Source organism: Camarhynchus parvulus, chromosome 2, assembly GCF_901933205.1.
Source record: "Camarhynchus parvulus chromosome 2, STF_HiC, whole genome shotgun sequence".
Classification (NCBI taxonomy): Eukaryota; Metazoa; Chordata; class Aves; order Passeriformes; family Thraupidae; genus Camarhynchus; species Camarhynchus parvulus.
The window spans coordinates 138360664-138385387 of record NC_044572.1 but is presented as its reverse complement, the minus strand read 5'-3'; the positions used below and the strand labels follow the sequence as shown (position 1 = coordinate 138385387).

Genomic DNA, 24724 nt, shown 5'->3' with positions numbered 1-24724 from the left:
TCATAAAGCACATGGAAGGAATAATAAAACACACCACAATCTGATGATAGGTTTACGCTTGCAAGATGAAATCTGACAGAGCTCCACTCTGGTGCTCTACAAACTAAACTATAGCTACATAGTCTACATAAACACCCTGGCCAATGTATGCTTGGGGATACAAAATGTAAAAAAGGTGGCTAAGGACAGGTTGTATGAATGGCACTAGTAAGGGAGTGAGGCAGCCAATTTATGTATGATTGAAATATGTATGTCTTAAAGCTGTATTTCATTCAGTACACAAATATTTTTGGGAGAATTTTCAGGCAGACTTTCTCAGGAAAACAGAATTTTCAAAATATTTTAGTCAGAAATGAGTTAATTGAACTAATGGATTTTCTTTTTTTCATATTGCACAAGTAATAAAAATACAAAAGTTGGACAGTATCCAAAATCATTATTCCAGTTTAAAATTTTGCCTTATCTGCAAATTTTAGAATAAATTCTCATTTTTATGGTTTTTTACAACCCAAAGTTCACCATGTAGTTGGAGACTGAGGACTACTGTTTGTCTACAAGGCATTAGAAATGAAGGCATTTGCAAATGGCTGCTGCCATCTCTATTTCTCTTGCCAGAGGTTTCCAAAGAGTGCTGAATTCAGTTTATTGTGGTGACTGATGGTGGTGTCTGATTCCTGCCTTGGGATTCTGCTATTGGGCTAATGGATTCTGGACTGACTGTGCCATTGTATTAAAATGACTGTGTGGTCACTGACCTGCAGAGCTTTCCTAAGATGAGATATTTGGAACTTTAACATTTTCTAAGGGTTAGTCATTCTCATAGCATGAACTTGGCCTCAGCAGCCAAGTGAGAATGGCAAGCAAGCACTGTACAAACAGCAAAGTGAGATGGATCTGTTCTGCAGAGTGAGGAGCTGTCAGGGCCCAAGTCCCTGTGCTGCTGGCCTGGTGTTTCACATGGCTGTCTTCTGATTCACACCAGCCCAGCCCTCAGTGGCTATAGTTAAGGCAATGAAATTTTTCCAGTGTCTGGAAACAGGAAAAAGAAATACTACCAGAGCAGGGTGGTTTTTTAAACCTGTACTGATGTGGGCAATATAGTGGATTTTACCCATGCCAGCTATCCAATGGCAGCACAGATAAAGGTACATCTGGGTTAAAGCCACCAGAGTGGATCTTTTCTTCACTCCTGCTTGAAGAGGTAGATTTACTGCTTTGAGTTCTGACTACATTTGCAAACTTTTAATCATTTTTCTTTTGGAGAATGCAAACATTCAGGAGGTCTGATGTGATTCTGCTTGCAAATTAAGAATCAGTATTAAGCAACAAAGAAGATACAGCACGTTAAAAGCAAATTATGCTATTATGATACATTATATTAATATTAAATTCAGTTCATAGCAAGCATTTTGTTGATGCCTTTTGTATTCCATGATAACATGTTATATCTTTATATTTTGTGGTCCAGTGTCATCCCCCATGAGCGCAGAATATTAACAATACTTCAGTGGTTAACCCTTCCAGACAATGAAAGGTAATTCACTTGTTATCTGCTGTTGGATAACTGCTAGTTTGCCTTCTCTTTATAAGTAGCTGGAAGAGCAATCAAAAATTTAATTCTGAAATTTATGTTTGTCTGTTACAAGCCATCACTGATTTAAGGATTTGTTTGGCTTTTTTGTTTAGTGTGAATTCTTTGGGATTTGGGGGTTTTTTGCTTGTTGGTTTGGGTTTTTTGGGGTTTTTTCATATCAACTTTAAACCATCAGCAATTTGATTCTTCCAAATAAATGTATGATATGAATTTATTTCTTACCAAGAAGCATGTAATTACATGGATTAACTTGCATTGTTCTTATCCTACTGAGCCTAATATGGTTTAACAACATTACAGGCAATGGCAGTTGTAGAACTGGACACCGAGCTCTAGGAAAATGTTGAGATTTTAATTATGAGTGGGCTTTACTGCACAAGTTCCCGCATGCTGCTGCAAGGCTTAGGCAAGCTGCTGTTGGGATTTCTCCTACAAGATTTAGAATGAGCATGCGTCCTCAGATGGTACCCCATGTGCCTCCTTGCTTGTGTTCTTGGGTATAATAAAGCTACAAAACAACTAATCATGCCATGGAAACAGAGAACTGCTAAATAATTGTAGGATTCTATGACTGAGAAGCAGTTCCTTTTCCACAGAGCTAAGTCTCGTTGGAAAGCTGACTCTGTTTGACTTGACTCGCCTAGCCCGTGTTTTTATTGTGTTGTCAAAGGAAAGCTAACCTGAACGAGACCTTTCTTTCTTTCAGGCCTTATGTTTATGCCTTCTACTCCGAGCAACCAGATGCTGCTGGCCACAGATATGGTCCTTTCAACTCAGAGGTTAGCACAGATTTTTTTCCTACAGAAAAAGCAGGTGTCTCTAATACTTTTTTTTTCCTCAAAATATTGATGCTGCTCGGGAGTAACATTTTTAGCAAGTTTGTTTTCACCTGTTTCTGCAGTATGCTTCCCCTCTGCCAAAGAAAACAAAGTCATCTTCTAAAGGATTTATCACGTAAAATTCACTTCTGGGAGAAGAAACTGCCTCTGCCTTTCAGGAGGATATTTCTTGATGTGATACGATAATGCAAATGGAAAGATTTATTTGGTGAAGACAGAAGTATATTTGTGTGCAACAACATAATTTAACTTTCCTCTAACAGTTTATCCTTCTGAAAAGTAATTAAAATATAATACAGAAAATATTGAGATAAAATGTAGAGGAGAAAAAAGCTTTCTTTTAAGCTGACAGCCAGCAGTAGCCAAAGTAATGATTCCAGTCTGTCAGGAAATGTAAAAAGCTGCTAGTTCCAGTTTCATATAGGCCCCACAGGGGTTCAGAAAGCTTTTCCAATAATGTTCCCTCAGGACCATACTGTTGAGTTTGGAAAAACTTTTAAAGCACCATAAGGCATTTAAACGAAAAATTATGTGCAACATTCTGCAGTAGTTTACCCTCTTCTTTGACTTTGTGTAGCTGGCTGGGACTGATGGGCATTGTTTCCCCTGACAACACTGTCCTGGTGACAAGAACTTAGAGATAAGGCACTTGTCTGGGATATGTGGGGAGAGAAAGTAAATGCTCTACCCAAATATCCTGCTTTGAGTAGCTGGGATCTGACACCAATGACGTCTGACATCTTGCAATGGTCCCCTAGCTTCAGTGCAAATGCATGCCTGCAGATACCCATCACAAGACTGCAGGAGTTTATATGTAAGATTTTCAAAGGGTAAACAAATGTGTGCAATCTTCAAAAAGTGAAGAGTGTATCAGATGCCTACCCCCTGGAAGGCAATGCCAATCTGTTTGAGCAGCCAGGCACCCAGCAGTAGTTTCTTATTTGTTTGGTGTATATCTGCTGGCAGTTCTTGACAGTAGAAGAGAGCAAAGAGAAGCAGCATTAATACTTTGTAGTATAGTTGAGTTATTTGGGCTGTTTAAACAGTTTGCAGAGCTTAGTGGGTAGAGCCCTGTTGGAGCAGTTTGAGCCATGGTCCTAAAGCAGTGGGTGTGAGGAATTATTCCAAATCAGCACTGAAGGACCATGTTGGATAGACAGAAGCAGTCCTTTTTCTGGATAAGCAGGGGTTAAGATCTGCCAAAGCTTGCTAAATTGACAGACATTGATATGTGCCCATGTTGTCATTTGGCTCAGGAGTTGTGTTTGATTCAGTCAGGCAAGGTACTGGTAATGAGAGCTCTCTGATTTAATGATGTAGTTCTTAATAATGCTTTATAGTTCCTCTTAGTGAAATGTTGCAATTACTGTATGTGCCTTATGACTGAAAACTTTAATTTTATTTATCTGGATACAGCCACTTCCTTCTGAACAGAATGATGGAGCTTTGTCCATGGACTTAAAAGGGGAATATTAAGACAGTGGCATTGTAAATGTTCTTTCAATTGGTGGTGTTTAACAAATCTGCTTAGCATCCAATGTGGCAATCTAGTTTCAGGTTAATTATAAAGTGCTCAAAATAGGAAAACTCATTATAAAAGCAAAAAGCCGCCAAAGGCACTTCCTGTAGGGGGGCTCTTGTGGATCGGTATGTGAAGGTTGATCTCTAACTGCAAGGCAAAGCTTCAGCTCTTGATAAGTGTGAATTAATAGCTTATGAAAGGTTTGCAAATAGATCGTTTCATGTCATTTGTATTAAACACAAGAAGACCATGAAATTGATTTTTAGCAAATTGAGAACAGATGAGTAAGCAGAAGAGCATGTATGGGTTTGCATTTCAAACAGTGGACCAAACTTTGTGAATGGAAACTGAAGTAAATGAATACAGCTGTGTAAGTACACAGATGCTGAGCTTTGCTAGGGGCCTGGTTTCGGGATAGAAGAGCTAGAGGAAGCATTTTATATTGTTTCTCTTAACACTGGTTTCAGTATTTAGAAGCTATGAAATTTACATCATCTGGAAGAAAGTCCTCAAAAGGATCCCCTCTAGCTAATTCCTTGATACCAAGAGCATGACTTCCCTGTGAAATCATTTTTTTTCTTGTACATGACTGGCAGCAGTTAGACATTTGGAGTATTACTGACCATTTTTTTCTTCATGCAAAGGCAGATCAACCAAACAAAGTTTGAAAACAAGCTTGTAACAACTCTGTGTTATATTTACAATGGGCTTATTTCTTCTTTTGAAGAGTGAATATTTCATGCTGATTTTTCTTACTGCAATTAGTAGTTTGAGGAATAGTTATTTACCTTGAAAACCTCCAAATCTTTATTAGAATGAAGGGAATTTTTATTTGAGCTTATTATACCAAATAATGTTCCAAATTTATTTTAAATAAATTTAAATCTTAGAAGTTTAATGGCATCCAGATGGCTCTTAGATCTTCCCAGCACATGCACAGCAGCCTATGTGCAGAGTATCTTAAGGCAAGAAGCAAAGGGACTTAGATACACTTAAAATTTATTGGTGAATTGCCAGTGTTTTTTATATAAATGGAATTGATATTATAACTAGTCTCCACAAGTGTAACTTTGCATATCCACTAACATGAATTTCAGTGTAAATGGGTTGGCTGTCTAGGTTTTGGGGTTTGGTGGTTTTTTTGGGTTTTTTTGGGTTTTTTTTTTTTTTTTTTTTTTTTGCTTTGGGGTGGGAGCATTTTATGGGGTTTTTTCTTTAAAAACATTTTAGGGGGTATTTCAGTGGGTTCTATTATGTTTTCAGGAGCAGTTGTGGAAGTTATAAAATAATATGCTTGCTTTTGATTTACTTCTGCCTTTTTTTTTCTTTCCCTCTGTGCTTCTGCAGTTGAACTCTGGTAGGTTGGTCCATCCAGGTCAAGAAGCAAAGCTTTGGCTGGCTGGTTACCCTTGTGATGTTCTGTAAGCGGGGAGGGATTCAGTTCCCTCCTCCATAACTCTGTTCTGACTCTTCTCAAGCAAGACTAAGAATTGGCTGGTTAATAAGAACTTGGCTTTTTTATTTTTTTTCCTAGCTAACTTTTTTTTACATAAAACATTTTAGAAATATACTACCATAAGAGCTCTGAAATACATCAAAATCTGGCAGTGCTAAGCCATTTCTGCTGCTCCTCTAACATGCTGTCTTGAGACAGTCACCTCAGTGTTCAGACCGCGGTCTCCCACGCTCGCGTGTTTCTGGCATTGTGGAGCTCTGTCTGAGCCAATTCAGAGACAGTGAAATGAGAGTCCTTCCTTTCCCTGCCACTCCTCTCATCAGGACTGCACAAAGCTTGAAGCATTTTAGAAACAGAAAACTGGTGCTGCTTTATTAAAATGCCTTTCTGGAGAAAGACGAATGAGACTGGACTAGAATCTCCTTTCCAGCTGCTTGTGTTGGAAGCACTGAAACAGCATGGCAGATGGTAACATCTCCTTCTTCCCCTTCCCTGTTTATGGAGCTCTGTAACTCAACAACTGGGAGAAGCTGCCTAAGTACATAGAACTTAAATAGCATCATAAATCTCCAACTCTCCCCCAGCCCACTCAGCGTGCTCCATTGCAGATTGTGGTTTATCTCCTGGTAGGTGTCACCTGTCAGCTCTTCTCACACTATCTCGAGCAGCGCCAAGAGCCTGCGAGTTGTGTCAGCAAGAGTGGGACAGTTTAAGATTACAAGCAAGTTGATCAATGGGAGAGTAGTTTATTCTAGCTATATCTTAGTTTTTTCCTTCTACATTTTTTATTTTTCCTCCCATAAGTCTGTCCTAGGTAATTGTGCATTTAGGAACAATACCATTACCCAATGAGATGCCACTCTGAAACTGTTAGGAAATTAAATTCCCAAAATGCCTATAAAGCTGGTAATAAGGCAGGTAGCAGCACAGATTTCTCAGGCACTTCCACTAATGTGCCCACCCAGCTAATCTGAAGCTCCATGTTAATCGAGTCTCAGCTGCATAGCTCTGATCTGCAGACCCCAAATAGCGGCAAATGGGGTTCTGGTGATTTCAGTGAGGTGCAGGGTGTGGCACACAGTAGTGGTACCTGCTAGTGCTATGGATGAAGGTACTTGATTTCACTAATTCAGCCAAAACATTGGTGTGGGAAACCTTGCAGAAGTCATTGAGACTGGACAGCCTCTAATACTCATACCTGAACTGTTGTTCAAGTGAAATGTTGCATTTCCACCAGTACTCAACCCTGGACACTCATTAAGTTGTGTGCAGTGAATTTTGCTGTAATTGAAATTAACTTAAATCTCAGTAATATTAATGGATTAATATTTGATAACTAATTACCCCCTATAACTATATCTTTTCAAACACAGAAACCCCACCTATCTTTAGAAACATCAATTTAATTTGCTTTTATGCTGTTTGCTCTTGTAACTGCTGTTCTGCTTTCAGTACAATTTGGTGAATTCCTCCTTAAAAAGGGGTAGATCCTAAATTGTCCAAAAGCCTAAACATTTGATAAGGCCATAGCATTTATGCTTCAGGATTATCTGGCACAGGTAGCTTTACTATCTGATGTGAGTTGAGACAGGCTTTTTTTCTGAGTCCAGACATCTCTCCCTGCCAGTACAGGAGAGTAGTTATGGCTCCCCTCTTACTCCGCCTAAGAGACCTAAGAGAAAGCTTCCTCCTAAGAGGAGACAGGAAAGACCAGTTGCAGCTCCAAAGAAAAGAAGAAAAGTACATAGAGTGGATCAATATTCTACGGAAACTCGTCGGAAGAAAGTAAGTTCCAAAAATTTATGATGGAAGTGCCACTTTTTAGGCACTAAGCTGTCTTTATTTTTTTCAATTTGGGAGTTCTCTCCATGCTTCAGGTTGGGATTTTGCAGCCAAAACTTTTATAAATTTACTGAAGGACCCAAAGGAGAGCAGCCAAACCAGACCAAGCCTTCTGGGAGCAGTGTTTTTCTTGTTTCAGACTGTTTGCATTAGGGAAAGTTATCTTTATAATATCTTTATTTTTTAAAACCCAGCCATCAGCTGGAGGCAATGTCAGAAAAATCTGGGAAGACACTACCACTGCTGCTGAACCTTCTGAACTATTACAAGTTCTGCAATATGTTGTAGCCTCCGTACCTCCCAGCTCATGGGACCATGGTGATTATTTGAGGTTTTGTGTCTAGTTATGTTTCCACAACATCATGGTTGTGGAAATATCCTGAAAATGTGACTAATAAAATCTAAAAGGAAAAGAACATTTGTTTTAAAAATACACATTTTAAAGTCATTTTGTGACTTTGGAGGGTAAGGAATTTTTCTTGCAGGATTTCTGAATGGTGTATTTGCAAGAGGTGGTGTGTAAGTCTGTTTTCACAAGGAAAACATCAATTAGAAATTGCTTGATTAGGAAAAAGTGCAAGTGGATGAAAAGAGTATTCCTTAGTGAACTGTCTTTATCCACCTGGCACTAACACTCTACATATTTCTCCTTTAAGCTAGAAACAAAAGCCTTTACACTCCACAGTATCCCACAAGAGGCTATAAACATTTTTCTCAAAGGATTTTTTGTGGGAATGTTTTTTGACTTGTTGCACAATTCAACTTTAAAGAGTTATTTTGAGACACATTATTTAAGTGTAAAAACATGGCAGACAGGGACACGCAAAAAAAAAAAATCACGTATAGAACCCCAGGAATTTTCCAGAGAGCTTTTAACGTTTTAAGGTTTATTTGAGAGGAGAATTAATAACTACTATGGATGATATTGCTGTTACTCACAAATTTGCTGTTCCAAGAGATACCCTTCTGACATGAAATAGAGTAGAAATAAAATTCCTAGTGATGTGAACATACGTTGCTCTTTTTTTTGCCTTTCTTTCTCTGAATGAAAAGGTCATCCAAACTTACCCCTAAAGAATTTTTCCTTATAAGTCAGATGTGAAAATTTGACACCATTATTTCAGAAAAAACCCCACTATTATGTAATATTTGCCGTCATATCTGCAAGTTAATCTTTTGATGCTGTTTGACAGCCATGAAATGCTGTACAGAATGGATCCTATCAATTATTTAAAAAAATTAAAAGTAAGATTCTTTCTTTCTTTCTTCCTTCTAATCAGACTTCCTCTATGGGAAAACTTGTGAGAGAATCCAGCTGGATTTTTTTTATGTTTCAGGTACCACACCCAGCACTTTCACAATGCTACAAAACTCTTTATTGTAGCACCATCCTAGAAATCCATGTATCTTGAAAGATAAAATGGTTCTGTACAGTCTTCCAAAGTCTTGATAATAGGTGAAGAAAGGTTTATGCTACAGCTTTATTTGTTTGCCAGTAAGTCTTAGAAATCTACATTTGGGAGGAGCTGTAAGAAAAGGTCAGATTGCTGAAGAGGGTAGCTAAACAGAACTATCACTTGAAATCCTTGAATTATTGTTGCTGTTTATCATCATTATTTCTTTTTAAAAGAAGACTCAAGCTTGCTGACAAAAGAAAATATTACTGGGAAATCTGTCTGGATTTCCAGCTTCCTTGAATATGTTTTGGATTCTGAGTAAAAGTTGTATTTGCTTATATGATTTACACAATATAAATAGACTTTCATAAATATGGAATTTCCATTTGTAGAAGAAACTCCTTGTATTGGAGGGTGAAAGAACGCTGAAACAGAGAATTTTCTTTTTTTCTGAACTTGAAGGTTTCAAAGTTTTAACTTAAATGACTACTTAGGCTTTCCTGAATTAAAATATTTCAAAATTTCACCCTTTGTCTGAACCACTTCCATATGTTGCAGAAATTGTTCCTCCTGTTCCCCACCGTGATTCCTTCTCCTGTAAGTCCCTTCTCTGTATTTATAGTGCCACATGAGAGTTGATATTTCCTGTCTCGTAACCTAGCAGACTCATTTAACATCTCTTCCTTAATGATTCAGGCAGAGGGAGAATTTCTGAACCATCTCTTTCTGGGTCACACTAACATGGTGTTTCTTTTAGAAAATTCTGCTGAAATCTATTTTTTTTCTCATCCAGAATTTATCATTCTCTTTGTCATTTGAAGGATTTTTTATTGTGAATACTTGAACTAGCCAAATCAAACAGACAAGTGAGGAAGAAGTTGCCATATAGTGACAACAAATGTTTTATTCTCAAAATCAAAAATGAGTCTTCTGCCTAAAATCTTACTTTTCCCTTCTCTGTGTCACGTGGTAAAAAAATGTTTCATTTTCTTAAGGCTGAAAACATAGTCCTGTGTCTTGCTTTTTTCAGTTTTTTGGGGGGCTTTGGGTTGGTTTTTTTTTTTGTTTGTTTTGTTTCTTTCTTTTTTTAATATATAAAAAAGAAACTTTAATGAAGAAATCACAGTTCAGTATCTGTCCTCTGGGGCCTGCTGACAATTTTGCCAGAACTGCCATTTGAGCTGTTGGAAACTCTTGGCTTTGAAGCTGAAGAACACTCACTCTAAGCCCCATGTGCTACTCAAGTGATCTGCCTCTTGTCATCTTGGCATCAGATGTCTTTTGAAGTGAATTGCATTAAGTGCCTTGGCATGTGAATCCCAAGTCTAACTTCATTTCATGCTCATTTTTTGACTAAACCATTCACATGAAATACTGTTTTCTTTTAAAGCACTGCTTTCTATCTATAAAAAACGAACTGAACCCCAAGGTCATATGTGTTTTTCTGCTATCTACACATTGTTTTATCAACTGAATACATGTTCATGGGAGGCCTAGGATCAGCCATTAAGACCCTTTGCTGTCTTGTCAGCATCTCAACAAGGCTTTCTTACAATGAAATCATGGTGTGGATATACAAAAGGAAATGGTACAATAATTGTAGGAGTAATAGCTCAGCCAAGGCTTTGCCTCTTGACCTGGATGATTTTCCCATCAGAGTTTTGCGAAAGGACCCCCATTTGTAGAAGAAGAAACATTGCAATGACAATTAATTTTTTTTTCCTTCTGAATATTTATACAGATGATGGTGAATCCCCTGAGAGAGATTGACAAGACAGTAGGACAACTAATGGATGGACTGAAACAATTGAAACTACATCGATGTGTCAATGTCATATTTGTTGGTGATCATGGTAAATTTTAAACCATAATATTTATGAGAAGATAAATGTTTAAGCAATGTAGCTGTAAATATAATAGGTAACCTAAATCAAAGTTCCATTTAAGATATTTTTGTGCTGATATTTTTTTCTGGTAGTTTAACTCTCCCCAAAAAGGCCAGTTGGTGTGGACGGGCCACTCAGCTCACCTGTTAATTGTCATCGAGATACACTTTTCTTTCATAACAGCGATCTGGGTATTTACTTCTTTACTCAGAGCTTTTCAAATCTTGGTGTTTCTGATAACACATCCAAGTGTAGCTCTTCATGCATGTATTGGAGGGCTATAATTTGCCTAGAGTAATCTTCTCATCAGTTTTTACGGAATGAAAAATTTAATAGCCTTGTTCTCCTGTACATGACAAGAATAGGACTTTAGATTGAGGTACTTCCATAGCAATTAGTAGGTCAAATTATCCTATTAGAAAAAAGACTGGAATATCTTTGTTATATCTGTGGAATATAAGACTGTGCCCCACTCAGATGGAAAAGTAATCAAAATAATGGAGGAAGGAGATAAAAGATATTTCATGATCAAATGTCATCACCTAAAAGCACAGATACTATTTGGTTGGTCTTATTCCCTCAAACATTAGAATAAACTTTGCAATATATGAAATAGTAAATATTAGCAAAGATAAAAAAGTTTTATTAAAGGAAAACCTGGGTTTGCATAACTTTTTAGTGATGCCACCAAAGGTCCTCTTCTTTTGAGGTCTTTATTCCTGACAGTCTCACATGAACTGCTACATCAACAATAAAATGGCATATGCCTCGTTTCTGGATGTCGGTAGAGGAGGGTAAGGGTCAGGAAGGATTTCCAGGGGTGGCAGTTCTGTGCTGGGAACCTCCTGTGGCTGGCAGTACATTCCTCCCCACCACAAATATCTGCAAGAGAAAATTGTTTATCTGCGGCTGCCTTAGAACAGACCACCAACAGACAATACCTTTTGTGTGCTATTCCTCTTAAAAACATTTGTTTAAAAAGAAATAATCCCCAAAGCAGAACATTAAACTAGAAACAGACTTTGATTTTTCCATGAGTTTAGTTTGGAGTTGAGTCTGCACACATGTTGTATGTGGTGACTGTTTCTACAATGCCCAGACTGGTATTTCTCTTGCATAGGCACTCCTAGTTGGAGTCCCACCAGTGTATTATGTTGGAATTAGATGGCTGTAAAGAACAAGTTTAGCCATCCAAAATGAAATAATACATAGGGTGTTTGGGGTCTCCTTTTTTTGCTGTTCTGGAAAATGTGTTTATTTTCAGGGTGGATTAATTTTGCATTTCCTTTCTGCAGGGATGGAAGACACAACTTGTGAAAGAACTGAATTTTTAAGCAACTATCTGACTAATGTGGATGATATAATTTTGCTGCCTGGATCTTTAGGGCGAATTCGCCCGAGGTCTAGTAATAACCTAAAGTGTAAGTTAGTTTAATTCCTGAGAACTAGACTCTATTCCTTCCTTGAAATGATGCTGTCCACAGAGTATAAATTTGCAGGGTGTTGGCAGGAAGTTCAGAGGGAATCCCGCTGAAGACAGCTGTTCGCTCCCTTTCCAGTTTGCCCTTCACAGACCCCACAGTGGTAGAACTGGTCGGGGGAGTGCTTAAAAGTTCTGGGTCAAACACCACTCTTTTATATCATGGAGGAATGGGAGCTCCAAGCAGTTTCACATGCCAGTTTACATGTCATTGTGAGTTTATTCATGCACTTTTCTCCTCTGTCAACTAAAGCTGTATTTGGGTGATCTCAGCACTGCACAGCTTGGATGGAAAAAAAAAAAGCATCTGGTACATTTTATCAGCTAATAGGAAACAAGTGACTTGTTAATTTTGAATTCAGTAGTTTTATCATACTTTTGGCATAGATGAGGATCATGTGGGTTTCTAAACAGCAACAGACTGGAGATGTTGAAGGACATAAGGAAGATTAGCACATGCATCCAGGGCCAATGTTGTCAGTAAAACTTGTTGCTATTTTGAACCATGCTTTTAGAAGTTTACCCTGACTTAGTGTTTGAGATTAACTCATCTTTGACAATAGGCTCAGGGCTCAGGCAGGAGTCCTCTGGTGAAACTAACTGTAATTTCAAGCATTTCAGACCAGCTGCCCTCCTTTTGCCTCCAGGGCAGCAGTACCAGGACAGGGCTTTGTGCCAGCGCCCTGACTGCTCTGGATCGGCGTACAAGGACAAACCTGGCTTTGCCAGCAGTTTAAGCTACCATGCAAACTGTGTAACTCATAAATAACCCATAAGTACCTGTGGTTTTTGCACCATATGTTTCCAAGAGTGACAACTTTTGATAGAGGGGAAGATCTGACATCTGGGATAGCCAAATTTTCCCTCACAACACTTCAAATACGCTCTGGGTCAGGACAAATTTCATAGAAAGATCCATCTTTGAAGATTAAATACTTCCAGAATAATAGCAAAAATCTTAAGAATGTGGAAAAACATCCGTAATACTGGTTTTTCCCTTTTTTTAGTATAAACTTTTTTTGACAGGTAAAATGTTTATAACAAAATAAATGCATACACAAATCAGTTCTTAGGTATTTATGCTCAAGGAATATATGATGAGTGTGTAAAGATTTGTTGAAAATAGTGCACATGTTATTCAAATTTTGTAGACTAGCATGAGACTGAATTCCTACACTACACAGTCTACTGAGAACAAATTTCAGTTCTGAGAAGCCTTTTTTTTTTTAAAGATCTTTCAATCCTTGTCTTTCCAAATTGTTGAGAAAAATAATTTTTCCTTAGAGAATGAATGACAATATGTTTCAAAAAGATCAGCTTGTCTGTGTGACCTCTGAGTCACACCATTGGTTTTCCCACAATAATGTTTTCCTCTTTTGGCCTCTGTGTGCAGCTTCCTAGTTTGAATATTTGTAATTGCTTATAAATCAGCAGTTTGACTGTTTGAATGTGGAACAAAGAAGCATGTTTCCTACCTTTAGAACTGGGGTTTACCTCCTTAAATGGCAAATTACCAAATTCTTTACTCTTTATTGCTCCATAATACTGTCTCAATACTGCAAACACACCTTTGCAATGCAAAAGCCTGCAGCTTGTGTTTTGAGATGCAATAGAGTCATCTCAAGCTCAGCAAGATCATGCCTTAAGCAACCAAAACAATAGTATTTGAACAAGAGATTTCACTTCCCATAATGTTCTTTTAGCCTATTTTTCCTCTCATAACTGAAAAATGTTTCCCCCACCCCCAAGAAGAGCACAGTTAGTATGGACTGTTACTGGGTTTGGGCTTTCTACCTCTTGCATGTCCCTTTAGTAGCTCAAAACCAAATCCAGAATATTTTACTGTTGCTTTTCACTTTCTTTGCAGCAGCCTGTGAAACTGGTCAAATGTAAAAAGTGACCAAAAAATGCTACATATTTATCTTCTCCTTCTAACAGAGTGCATTGTTGCATTCAAGTATGCTTTCAAAATTTTTTGAAGGAAAGTCATTGTGTTTGGGGATAATTTTTTATTTTAAAGTAAATTTAAAAAGACAAAAGTTTTGAAAGTATGTGTTTGCAGAAAACAGAATTAGTATTATCTAAGGCTGAGATTATAAAACAGTGAGAACACTACCTAAGCAACTACATGTCAGCAAGCCATCACACAGCATATGCAGGACAGCCAGGGGATCAGGCCCATCCAGCATGGGTTTCGGAAAGTCAGGTCCTGTTTGACCAACATAGTCTCCTATGGCAAGGTGACCTGCTTCTGTGGATAATGTTTACCTGGAGTTTTGTAGAGTCTTTGATATTGTCTCCTACATCATTCTCTTGGAGAAACTGTGGCTTGGACAGGTGCACCCTTCAGTGGGTAAAAAACTCTCTAGATGGTTGGGCCCAGTGTTCCCCAGGGCTCAGTATCAGGGCCAGTTGTATTTAATATCTTTATTGATGATCTGAATGAGAGGATCAAGGACACCCTGAATCAGTTTGCAGACAACACCAAGCTGGGCATGAGTGCTGATCTGCTGGAGGGTGGGAGAGTTCTGCAGAGGGATCTGGACAGGCTGGATCAGTGGCCCAAAGCCAGTGGTGTGAGGTACAACAAGGCCAAGTGCTGGGTCCTGCACTTGGGTCACAACAACCCCATGCAGTCCTACAGGCTGGGAACAGTGGCTGGAAAGCTGCCCTTGGAAAAGGACCTGGGGGTGCTGGAGCAGTGACTGAACATGAGCCAGTGTGTGCCCAGGTGGCCAAGAAGGCCAATGGCATCCTGGCCTGGATCAGATACAGTGTGGCCTGCAGGACCAGGGCAGTGACTGTCCTGGTCCTGTAATTGTCTGTATTTGTCACTGGTGAGGCCGCACCTCAAATCTTGGGTTCATGTTTGGGCCCCTCACTCAAAAAAGGACATTGAGGGGATGGAGTTTGCCCAGAGAAGGGCAACGGAACTGGGGAAGGGTCTGGAGCACAAGTCTGAGAGGAACAGCTGAGGCAGCTGGGGGTGTTTTTCTCCTCAAGAAAAGGAGGCTCAAGGGAGACCTTGTCACTCTCTACAGCTCCCTGAAAGGAGGCTGTAGCCAGGTGGGTGTCGGTGTCTTCCCTCAGGTAACAAAAGACAGGACAAGAGGAAAATTCCTCAAGCTGCACCAGGGGAGGTTCAGATTGGATATTAGGAAAAATTTCTTTATGAAAAAAATGGTCAAGCACTGGAATAGGCCACTCATGGAAGTGGGGAGTCACCATTCCTGGAGGTGTTTAGAAGATTGAGCACTTGTGAATATGGTTTAGTGATAGACTTGGCAGTGATGGATTAAGGGTTGGACTTGATCTTAAAGGTCTTTTCCAACCCAAATCACTCTGTGATTCTATGATAAATAGAAAACACTTTTAGTAAAGGTCAGGGAAGTATTAGGAAGTATGCTTATGTAAACCTTGTGTTTTCTTTCGGAAATTTTTAATCTTTTCTATTTTTTTTACCTTTGTTTACAGATGATCCTAAAATGATTGTTGCCAACCTTACAGTAAGTATTTAGGACTGAGAGGTATCTATCTGTACTTCACTGTTCACTTCTTGATTTGTGGTATTATTCAGTTTTCTTTTCTCACTCTTTAACAGAAAAATCAACCAACCATTATTAAAAATAAAGAATGTTAAATGCTGCCCTTCATGAGCACAGATTAATGTTAGTCATGTTTTCCACTGTTTGCTGCTCTAGTAGCTTTTATAACCTTTTTGGGCAGAGACAGAATCTCCTGGACTGTCTTTACTGCCTGAATTGAGTCTATTTATTCATTGCTTCAGAATTGGAAAGTAATCTTTTAGGGTAAACATTTTACTAGCACTTTGAAGATGCTGAAAAAGTGCTTTTGATAGCCTTCAACTCTAACCTTGCCATTAATGGAAGAAAAATGTTTAAAATTAAAATTAAAAAAAACCAAAAATAAAACAAAATCCCACAAGTTTTGTAATCAGATGGCTTTAAATATATCTGCAGATGAGGTATATTTTTGAGCATTCAGGTTTCTGCTGGAACTTAAACTTTGGTTCGGTTCTAATAAAATAATTCATCTGTGAGTTAAGTATGTGTAATATTTTGTTTGATAGTTTTATAAAGACTGTCACGAGAATGAAACTTTCCAAATATATATTTGAATGGCTCTCTGGGCCTTGGCTGCATGTAAATACTGCACAGAAATGACTGGACTAAATACTCTAGGTGTACACTTTGTTTCCCAGACACCATCAGTGATGACCTTAACAGCTTGATTTCTGTAGTCAAAGTTTTTGTGTGCATCTTAAGCTAACTGACAGCGTGCTATTTGTAACCATTTATTTTTCAGTGTAGAAAGCCTGACCAGCACTTCAAGCCTTACCTGAAACAGCACCTGCCTAAACGCTTGCACTATGCTAACAACCGAAGAATTGAGGATGTCCATTTACTGGTGGATCGCAAATGGCACGTGGCAAGGTAAATCCTTTTATTTGCTGCCATCCTGAGTTCCAGTCTTTTCTTCTGAAGAAATGGGACACTTAGGATGGCCCTGTCTGATAACATCCTGCTCCTCTACCCTGTGAGAAAGAGGAGTTTTGAGAACACAAAGTATTTTTAAGTGTGGGAAAAGCAGTTGATGGATAAAAAGTAGAAACCCAGACTGATTTGCTCAAGCAGCTTGGTGGTTTTGACTGATTAGCTTAAATGTAGAAGCTGATAAATTTTTCTGATGAGGTGCAAGCTTAGTCCAACAGGGGAGCAGGGAATATGGGAGGAAGGGGTAGGCTTATGTGGTGAAGGAATGTTAGGGAACAAGAGTTTGAGTGGATGCAGTAGGTGAATGGAAAGAAAACAGAGATATTGGCAGAGTGGGTGAATGTCTGAGAACATGTGGAAGGATGTCACAGGGTGGCCATCAAAGTGCTGTGCTCACAGTGTATTGCATTTAAAAAGAAATCCACAGATAGCCAGGATGGTTTAGCTCAGGCAAAAACTCTGGTTTGGGTTGCTCTTAGCCACATGACTCTGAATTTTTGGTTATAGAATATGGGCAGTGTTTATTAGTTAACTAAAAATTGTATGAGGAAAAACCAGTTGGCACATACACATATAGAGTGAACAGGAGAGGAGTAGCCTTTGTTTATGGGTGGTGCACAGCTTTCTATTTGAATATACTTTGCCACGTGTTGTGTTTTACAGTATGAGAATGGTGGGCTCTTTTTGCATGAATCTGACTCAGTGCTTCTTGGAAGATGACACAGCTTTTGGCTCATGGTAGACTGTTATGAGCTTTAAATTATGGTAGGATTTTTTGCCCATATAGCTGCCAGGCAAACACACAGTGTGTTGTAAGTGCCTTTTGACATCTGTGCTTATCTTTCCATGAATTATGCAAGTATCACTCTGCCGAAGCAGTGAATGAGAAACCCCATTTGCTTTCTTGCATAACTCCACTGGCTGCTGGCAGGCTGCCCCGTGGTTGGGGTTATGTGTATTTCAAAGAATCACACTCTGAATTTTAGGTCTATGAAAGCTTTAGTGTTAAGAATTGTACTGAAATGGATTGATTGCCCAGGTTGATTTACATTTAGTAATTTCTTATTAATTACATCAGTCTTTCTTTGGCTTATTTATTAATTTTCAGAGATCTCATTCACAAGTAATTCATTCATTAGTGTAACTGTAACTGGTAGTTACAGGAAAATGGTAGTTACAGCCCTAATTGCTGTAACTCTAATAATTTATAAGGCCAAAATCAAACTTTGACTGAGCATTATCTTATTGCAGATGAAGAAATTAATTTGTAGGATAATGTGGTCCTCTGCATGTATTCCCTGCACGTGGCCCTACAAAACTGTATAGAAGTACTCTGAAATAAGCTGGTGATTATAATTCCAATGATGCAATACTTATTTTTCCACATATTTTTTAAAAAAACCCATCTCAGTGACAAGCTGATAATTACATTCCTATGGTACAGCGCTTATTTTCCCAACTATTTGTCTTTGTGAAGATCTTTCTTTTTTCAGCTTTTTTTCTGCTATCCATTTTTGTTTATTGGGCTGAAGGCAAACAGGTGAAAGCACTTTATATCATTGTATGACATTTGCAGCATTGTAACATCACGAAAGTGCTTTCTGAGCAGCCTCTATTGGACTGGAGGTCCAGCACCTCCAGTCTGCAGGAGATTATGTGATATGAGAAAATCTGAGAAAATAATAGATGCTGAAGTTTTATCAATAATAAGAGTTGTTTCTTAGAGTGGGAGTAGAGGGAGAACCCTGGGGATGCTGTATAAGCCTGCAAGTCCCTACTACTGCTACTCATGAAAGAAATTATTACAATGCATTGCCTTGTAACCTTATCCTTCCTGCCCAGAAGAATATTGTCAGGTCAGCCACCTTTGAGGAGAATTTCTAATACTTTTTCAATTTAGGAAAGCCATGGATGTTTACAAGAAACCAACAGGAAAATGTTTCTTTCATGGAGACCACGGCTATGACAACAAGATAAACAGCATGCAGGTATGAGCAATGTCTGGGATGGTCACTGAAGGTCTCTGAAATGTAAATATTCAGTGAAAGCCCCCTAAATTTTAATGCTCTTCTTTCATATTCTTTTTTTTTCCTTTTTTCAAGACTGTCTTTATAGGTTATGGCCCTACCTTCAAGTACAAGACCAAAGTGCCTCCTTTTGAAAACATTGAACTTTACAATGTCATGTGTGGTAAGCTGCCTGCTTGAGAAATTGCAAAAGCAGCAACTTATTTTAATAGGGCTTCATTTAGGCACCCATGAGCTTATGCCCTGACTTCCTTTCAGTGTTGTTTTTTTCTAGTCCCCCTTTCCCAAGCACTTGCCAGGAGGGCTGAAGGCCCTTCTCAGGGGTGTCAGTTTGCTCTGGAGCTGGTCAGTAAAGGGAGTTACAATAGTTTTGACGTTGGCAGCTTGACAGAGATTAAATGGACACCTCTACAATGTGTGATGTCCACATCTCAGCAGTCTAGGAAGGAGATTTCTGTTCAGAGACTGCTTCTGCATCTGCAGGTCTCATGCAGCAGTTCAGATTGATCAGTTAGTTTTCTATGGCATTTCTTTGTATGATTGTTTCCTGAATTTGTAATGAAGCTGTGAAGAAGAATCTGATGATGTATACAGATGTTCATTAGGGTCTTTTCTTTAGTATTGATTTTCTAGAACAATGAAACTTTCAAGGTGTAATTCACAATGAAACTTTAAGGTGTTTCAAAGATGTAATTCACCTTTTTTCCCTAAACATGAAATGTTTAACTACCTAAGGGGTAGTTAGCCCTTATTTAGAAATCACTGTGTTGCAGATGTTTGGAGTGAGGTCAGCACATGGACCGTACATAGGTTTGCACTGGAAGCTGAAGGAGTAGTTATAATAAAATAGTATATAATAACTTTTTGCAGTTTTAAACTTTTCCAGTGTCTTGATGAAAATTAACACTTTGTCATAAAGCCAAAGATACTATTAGTGCGACATTTACAATTTTATGATTTGGACAAAAAAAATCAGTGTTTTTATTACATTTAAAGCTTTCAGTAACATGCTGTGGGGTGTAAACAATATTACTAAGAAACATGTTGGCTCAATAGAGTTGCTGCTCGAAAATATGTTTGTAGTGTAACCACCATTCATTTTTCCTTGGTATTTTCATAGATCTGCTTGGATTAAAGCCTGCTCCTAATAATGGCACCCATGGAAGTTTAAATCACCTGCTGAGAGCCAATGTTTATAAACCAACTGTGCCAGATGAAGTTGCTAAACCGCTGTATCCTGTGGCTTTACCTTCTGCATCAGATTTTGATATAGGATGTACATGTGATGATAAGGTAGGTGTGTAGGATCTGTGGAAGCCTCCACTATTAGTGGTAGTTTTGGTAAAGTTGTAGCCATTTTATTTATTTTGAGAGGGTTTGATCTGTAAGAATTTCCCAGGTCCCCCTGTGAAGTCTTTTTATGCCCCCTTGGAAAAATTACTGGTTTTTGTAAAAGCGGAGACAGGAAAATCCTCACTGTCTTATAGCATTAGTTTTGTTTTGTTAGATGCTAGTAAACAAGATGTTAGAGTGCTCCAGTGGTCCTAATCTCATTCCTTTTTTTTTTTATTCTTGAGAAGAACAAGCTGGATGAACTCAACAAGCGCTTTCATATCAAGGGAACAGAAGGTAAGAGCCTGGTGCCTCAGTTAATGAAAGCTGATTTAATTTTCTTTTGTAAATTACTTTGCATAATTAATACCAGAGCAACTCCTGATGTGGTTTAGGTAATGTGTAGTAAATTGTCTTTTCAAGTACCTGCCAAGGTAGCCCACAGACACAGGTGAGATCTGTGGGCAAGGTGAAGTGATGCTCACTTGAGAAGGTACACAGTACCTTTTGCTGGAGCAGGACTAAAGTATTGTTCAAAGCAATGTGAGTTTCCATTCCACCATCTCGAGAAATTTTAAGCCCAGGTGTGAAGGCAGAGACAAGAGGAAAGGAGAGGGTGCATGAGGCAGTACTCTGTTCAACTACAGGCTGTAAATGGGGAAGAAACCAGGCTGTATTTGCAGGCTGGGTTTTACCATAGTTATCCAGGTTTAGATTTCACCTAGAAAGGATGCTACAGCTGCTTTAACAATCCCTGAGTGAGTCTTAATGCTTGGTGCTTAAGGGTGCAGGTTACACAGTGAAAGAAGTGCTCTGCTAGTTCAAGCTGCTCAGTGCAATTCTGTTCCTCTTCAGTGTTCAAGTCAATGTTATTCCCAGGAGAAAGCATACCCAGCTCTCCTGGCCACTAGCTCCTGCTGTGTGCCAGCACTGACTTCTGTGTGGCTGCACTCTCAGCTGCATCAGGGCTGTGGTCCAGATTTAAGTGGAGCAATAGGAGCAGAGGGGAGGAGATGGGAACTGCTTTTCTGAGCAACTCTAGTGACTGAAAGGCTCACAAAAGCAGAGTTTTCCTTCTCACAGTGGTGACCAAGTTCAGCATAACAATTCACAGCATTTCCCTTACCATAACAATTGTCCAAATTAGCAAATTCTGAAGCTTTCAATTTAGGCATAGATTTTTTGAGGTCCCTCAAATTGCATTGTTAAGATGATTAAGGAGATTTGCTTTAATTCCCTTATGAAGGTATTTTCAGTTTCTCTGTTGTGAAAGGGCGATGCAGTCTATCCTTTAGTTTCAGAAGGTGACCGTAGTCCTCCTCTTTGTGAGTTAAATTGCCTTTCTGCAACTTTCATCTTGCTATACTGATTTTCTCAATTAATGGAGAGCTACTCCTCACTGTGGCAATTTATGGCATCAGGAAAAAACACCCTCACTGTTGCAATTTGAATCTCAACATCTTTATTTTGGTTTCTGGTTTTTATTCTTCTTCACTGTCGTAATATAAAAATAGTATTTTTGGTGTATTTTAAGATGTAAGCATTTAAACCAGTTGCATTTGCTCATTTGTCAATTCTTTGTTAAATGGCATGATGTGTCATTTAAACAAGCAGTTCTGCTTCATGCAAGTTTTGTTTTCCTTCATGGTGTGCCATGTCGATATTCACAGGCAGAAGAAAAAGATGACTTCAGCTTCTCCTGAATAAAGCAAGTTTATCATCTTTGTCCTTAGACTAGGCATTTCCTACTTTTTTCCTTGTGCCCTACAAAAACATCCTCTGTTTGTACTCAAGCACTAATAAAACATGCCCTTTTCTTTCAGGTTAAATGCCTATCTGGGAACTGTGTTAGGCCACTTTCCTTGTTTCTATGTTTTAATTTCCAAAAGCAAGCCAAGAGTGTTTGCCAAAAGGTTATCAAATTCAATGGACTGTACAGGACAATGCAACATTGTCCAGGAAATTTATTTTTCTTCTATCTCTTTAATTTTTTTTTCTTTTTGTAAGCAAGCTTCTCAGAGTTATCTAAGGACATTTAACCATAACATATAACCAAGAAAGAAGAGCTGTTTTTACAGAGCTGGAGATGTCTTTTTGTAGCCAAAGTTAGGAAAAGGGTTTTTTTCGTTTGTTTCTTTGATATTATCGACAAAAAATAGCGCATCAGTCTTCAGAACAAATCTGTATCAGCCAAGTGGGAAAAAACTACTCTTTGAGTGAGTGACCGCTTTTGCCCCCCTTTTGAGACAAAAAAAAACCCCAAACATAGGAAGGAGAGAAAGTCCACTGACAGTGGCAGGACTGATAGGCTAGGGACTGATTTAAAGCGATAAAAAGAAAGTCCTTATCACCTCATGTGTGACTGACAGGTGGGCACAAAGATCGCTAAAGAGTCTCCAGTTTTTGAAGAAAACATCCTCTCTCCACCCTGTGACACAAACAAGCTTTCAAGTGTAGAAGGGACTTTTAATCCCTAAGGGTGTTTGTGAACCTGGAATGGGGACTGCAGCCAGAACAGTTTAACACTTCTTGTACTCTCTTTGTCAAAAGATTTCCTTAGTAGTTACTTGGGGTCAGTATCCCATTAATGATCACTGAAAAAATCAACATCTGATGGAAAGCCAACCCCCTCTTCTTTTTTCATCCTTAAGATTTTCAGTGATAAACGTAAATGTAATTTCCTTTGATTTTTAGAGAAGCATCTTTTATATGGACGCCCTGCCGTACTGTACCGCACAAAATACAATATCTTGCATCACCACGACTTTGAAAGTGGCTACAGTGAAACATTCCTGATGCCTCTGTGGACATCCTACACTATTTCCAAACAGGTTAGTGTTCTCTCTACTCTTGAAATGTGCTTTAAAAATCTTGGAAAAAATTTCTTTGGTATCTGTGTTCTTGAAGTCCTAAAATTTCCCTTCCCCAGGGAAATTTTCACACCAGAAATTATGTAAAAGTACCATTTTAAACCATGCCCAAATTATTTTTTTTTCCTTAATGAGAGAACAATTACAAGGAGAAAGGTTATGTATTTCTTCTCCTGTTTTATTTTAAAGTTTTGTTCAATGTGAGTTTGTTTTATTATGAGCAACTTCATTTGAATTTTCTCTCGTGGGGATTTCTGCTCCCTGAAGAAGGGGCTGTGCAGCAATGCAGGAGCAGGATTCGGTGGTACAGCCAAGTGGTTTATTGTACTGCGCGCAAGGCCTTCTGTGTAGTCTGTCAACAGTATGACCTAGTTTCCTTTTATCTGTAAAAGCTGAAAGTACATTTTTGTGTTGTCTCCATGTTCCTCAATGCAGGCAGAGGTGTCAGGTGTCCCGGAGCACCTGGCCAGCTGTGTGAGGCCTGACCTCCGCATTTCTCCAGGAAACAGCCAGAGCTGCGCCGCCTACAGAGGAGACAAACATCTCTCCTATGGATTCCTTTTTCCTCCTCGTAAGTTTACATAGCTTTTTGTACCTAGGGATTTTGTAGCTTTCTTGTTTTTTTAGGGAAAACCTTTGGTGTGAACATACTTCAGGCAAACCCCACCAGATACAAACAGACTAATTTTGATTTCAAACACCAGTAAGATAAACATATCTTTAATTTATAAATCCGAATTAGTTTCTTGCATACTGTAAAAGTTTCTACGATCCTATAGAAACGGTGATAGTAGAAAACCTGTGTCAAACAAGCATCCTCAATCCTCCTGATGCGCTTGCTTTGCTTTGGTATTGGATCCATGATCTTCTGGGATTAGTAAATGTTGAAGGGGCACAACTGTCTCACAGTTTTGAACTTCATTGCTCTGTCTTCCTCAATCAGTGGCTGAAATATTTTATGGTGGATTTCTGAAATGGAATTACAGGTGCAGAGGCTTGCTCAGAACTAGAAGATAATCCCACACTCCTCTCCCAAGAAATTCTTGGCGTCTTTTACAAAAGCCTGCAGAGCTCTCTGCATTTTAAGATAGCAAAAGTAGATAAGCTATATGAAAATATTTTGAACTGATTGACAGTTGAAGCAAAGATAAAATTCTTCCTTTCCATGTTCAGCTGTCACATGAAAGACAAATTTTGTGTATGCAGTGTGCACTTCTGAATATAACACTCAGATTGCTGTTTAGATTATGGTATTCCCTTTGGTTAATGTCTGAAGCCATTGTCAAAACATTTCTATATTCTCTGAAATCCGTATCTTTCATCTTATTAATATTTTTCTGTTTTCCTGTTTTCAGAATTAAGTTCCTCTGCAGAAGCAAAATACGATGCTTTTCTAATAACAAATATCATTCCAATGTATCCTGCCTTCAAAAGTAAGTGCTCTTTCCATGACTATACTTCTCTTTACCAGCAAGCTTTTTTTCTAACTTTGTGTTGGATTATGGAATGAATTGATAGGAGAAGTTTAGAAAATTAAATTCAGTTACCTGTAGCCAGCAGCTAGTACCTGTGGACATCTGTATAGTGCTTGGTATGGGCAGGCAAAATACCACAAGAAAGGCTTAAGTTTTAAGAAAGGTTTATCTCCTTGGTGCTGGGTTAAAGTAATGGCACGGCCGTGCTGTAAGTCTGCAGCTGTTCTTCATGCCACAGTAATTCACCTTCTGTAAGACCATGCAGATTTTCTTGTCTGTAGCCCAAGCTAGTGCAGAACATACTTAGGCAACAACTGGAGCCTGAGAGTGTGCACAAGCCTGGGAGTGTGTCCTTGGTATTTTGTAGTTCAGGGACAAGTGATTACATTTCATTTTTCTATCCATGCCCTTGGAAGGAGACTGAACATATTTATTATCTGTTAAAAAAAAAAAAAGAAGAGAAAACCAATTTATGGAAAATGAGGGATGA

General features: G+C 38.6%; 1 protein-coding gene across 5 annotated transcripts in view; it reads left to right on the top strand.

The window, feature by feature from the left end:
• The window catches only part of ENPP2 (ectonucleotide pyrophosphatase/phosphodiesterase 2), a 56960-nt gene that overhangs the window by 23949 nt on the left and 8287 nt on the right, over positions 1–24724 (top strand). For 3 of the 5 annotated variants that reach the window (XM_030966317.1, XM_030966325.1, XM_030966341.1), the window contains exons 10-22: positions 1469–1534; positions 2301–2373; positions 10392–10503; positions 11832–11957; positions 15491–15522; positions 16343–16470; positions 18431–18518; positions 18633–18720; positions 19678–19850; positions 20135–20186; positions 22584–22720; positions 23195–23330; positions 24115–24192. In XM_030966317.1, the coding sequence (XP_030822177.1) occupies positions 1469–1534; positions 2301–2373; positions 10392–10503; positions 11832–11957; positions 15491–15522; positions 16343–16470; positions 18431–18518; positions 18633–18720; positions 19678–19850; positions 20135–20186; positions 22584–22720; positions 23195–23330; positions 24115–24192 (1289 nt within the window). Of the gene's footprint in view, positions 1–1468; positions 1535–2300; positions 2374–5302; positions 5313–7038; positions 7197–10391; positions 10504–11831; positions 11958–15490; positions 15523–16342; positions 16471–18430; positions 18519–18632; positions 18721–19677; positions 19851–20134; positions 20187–22583; positions 22721–23194; positions 23331–24114; positions 24193–24724 lie in introns of all 5 variants that reach the window. The other 2 variants (XM_030966349.1, XM_030966332.1) reach the window with 2 other exon arrangements.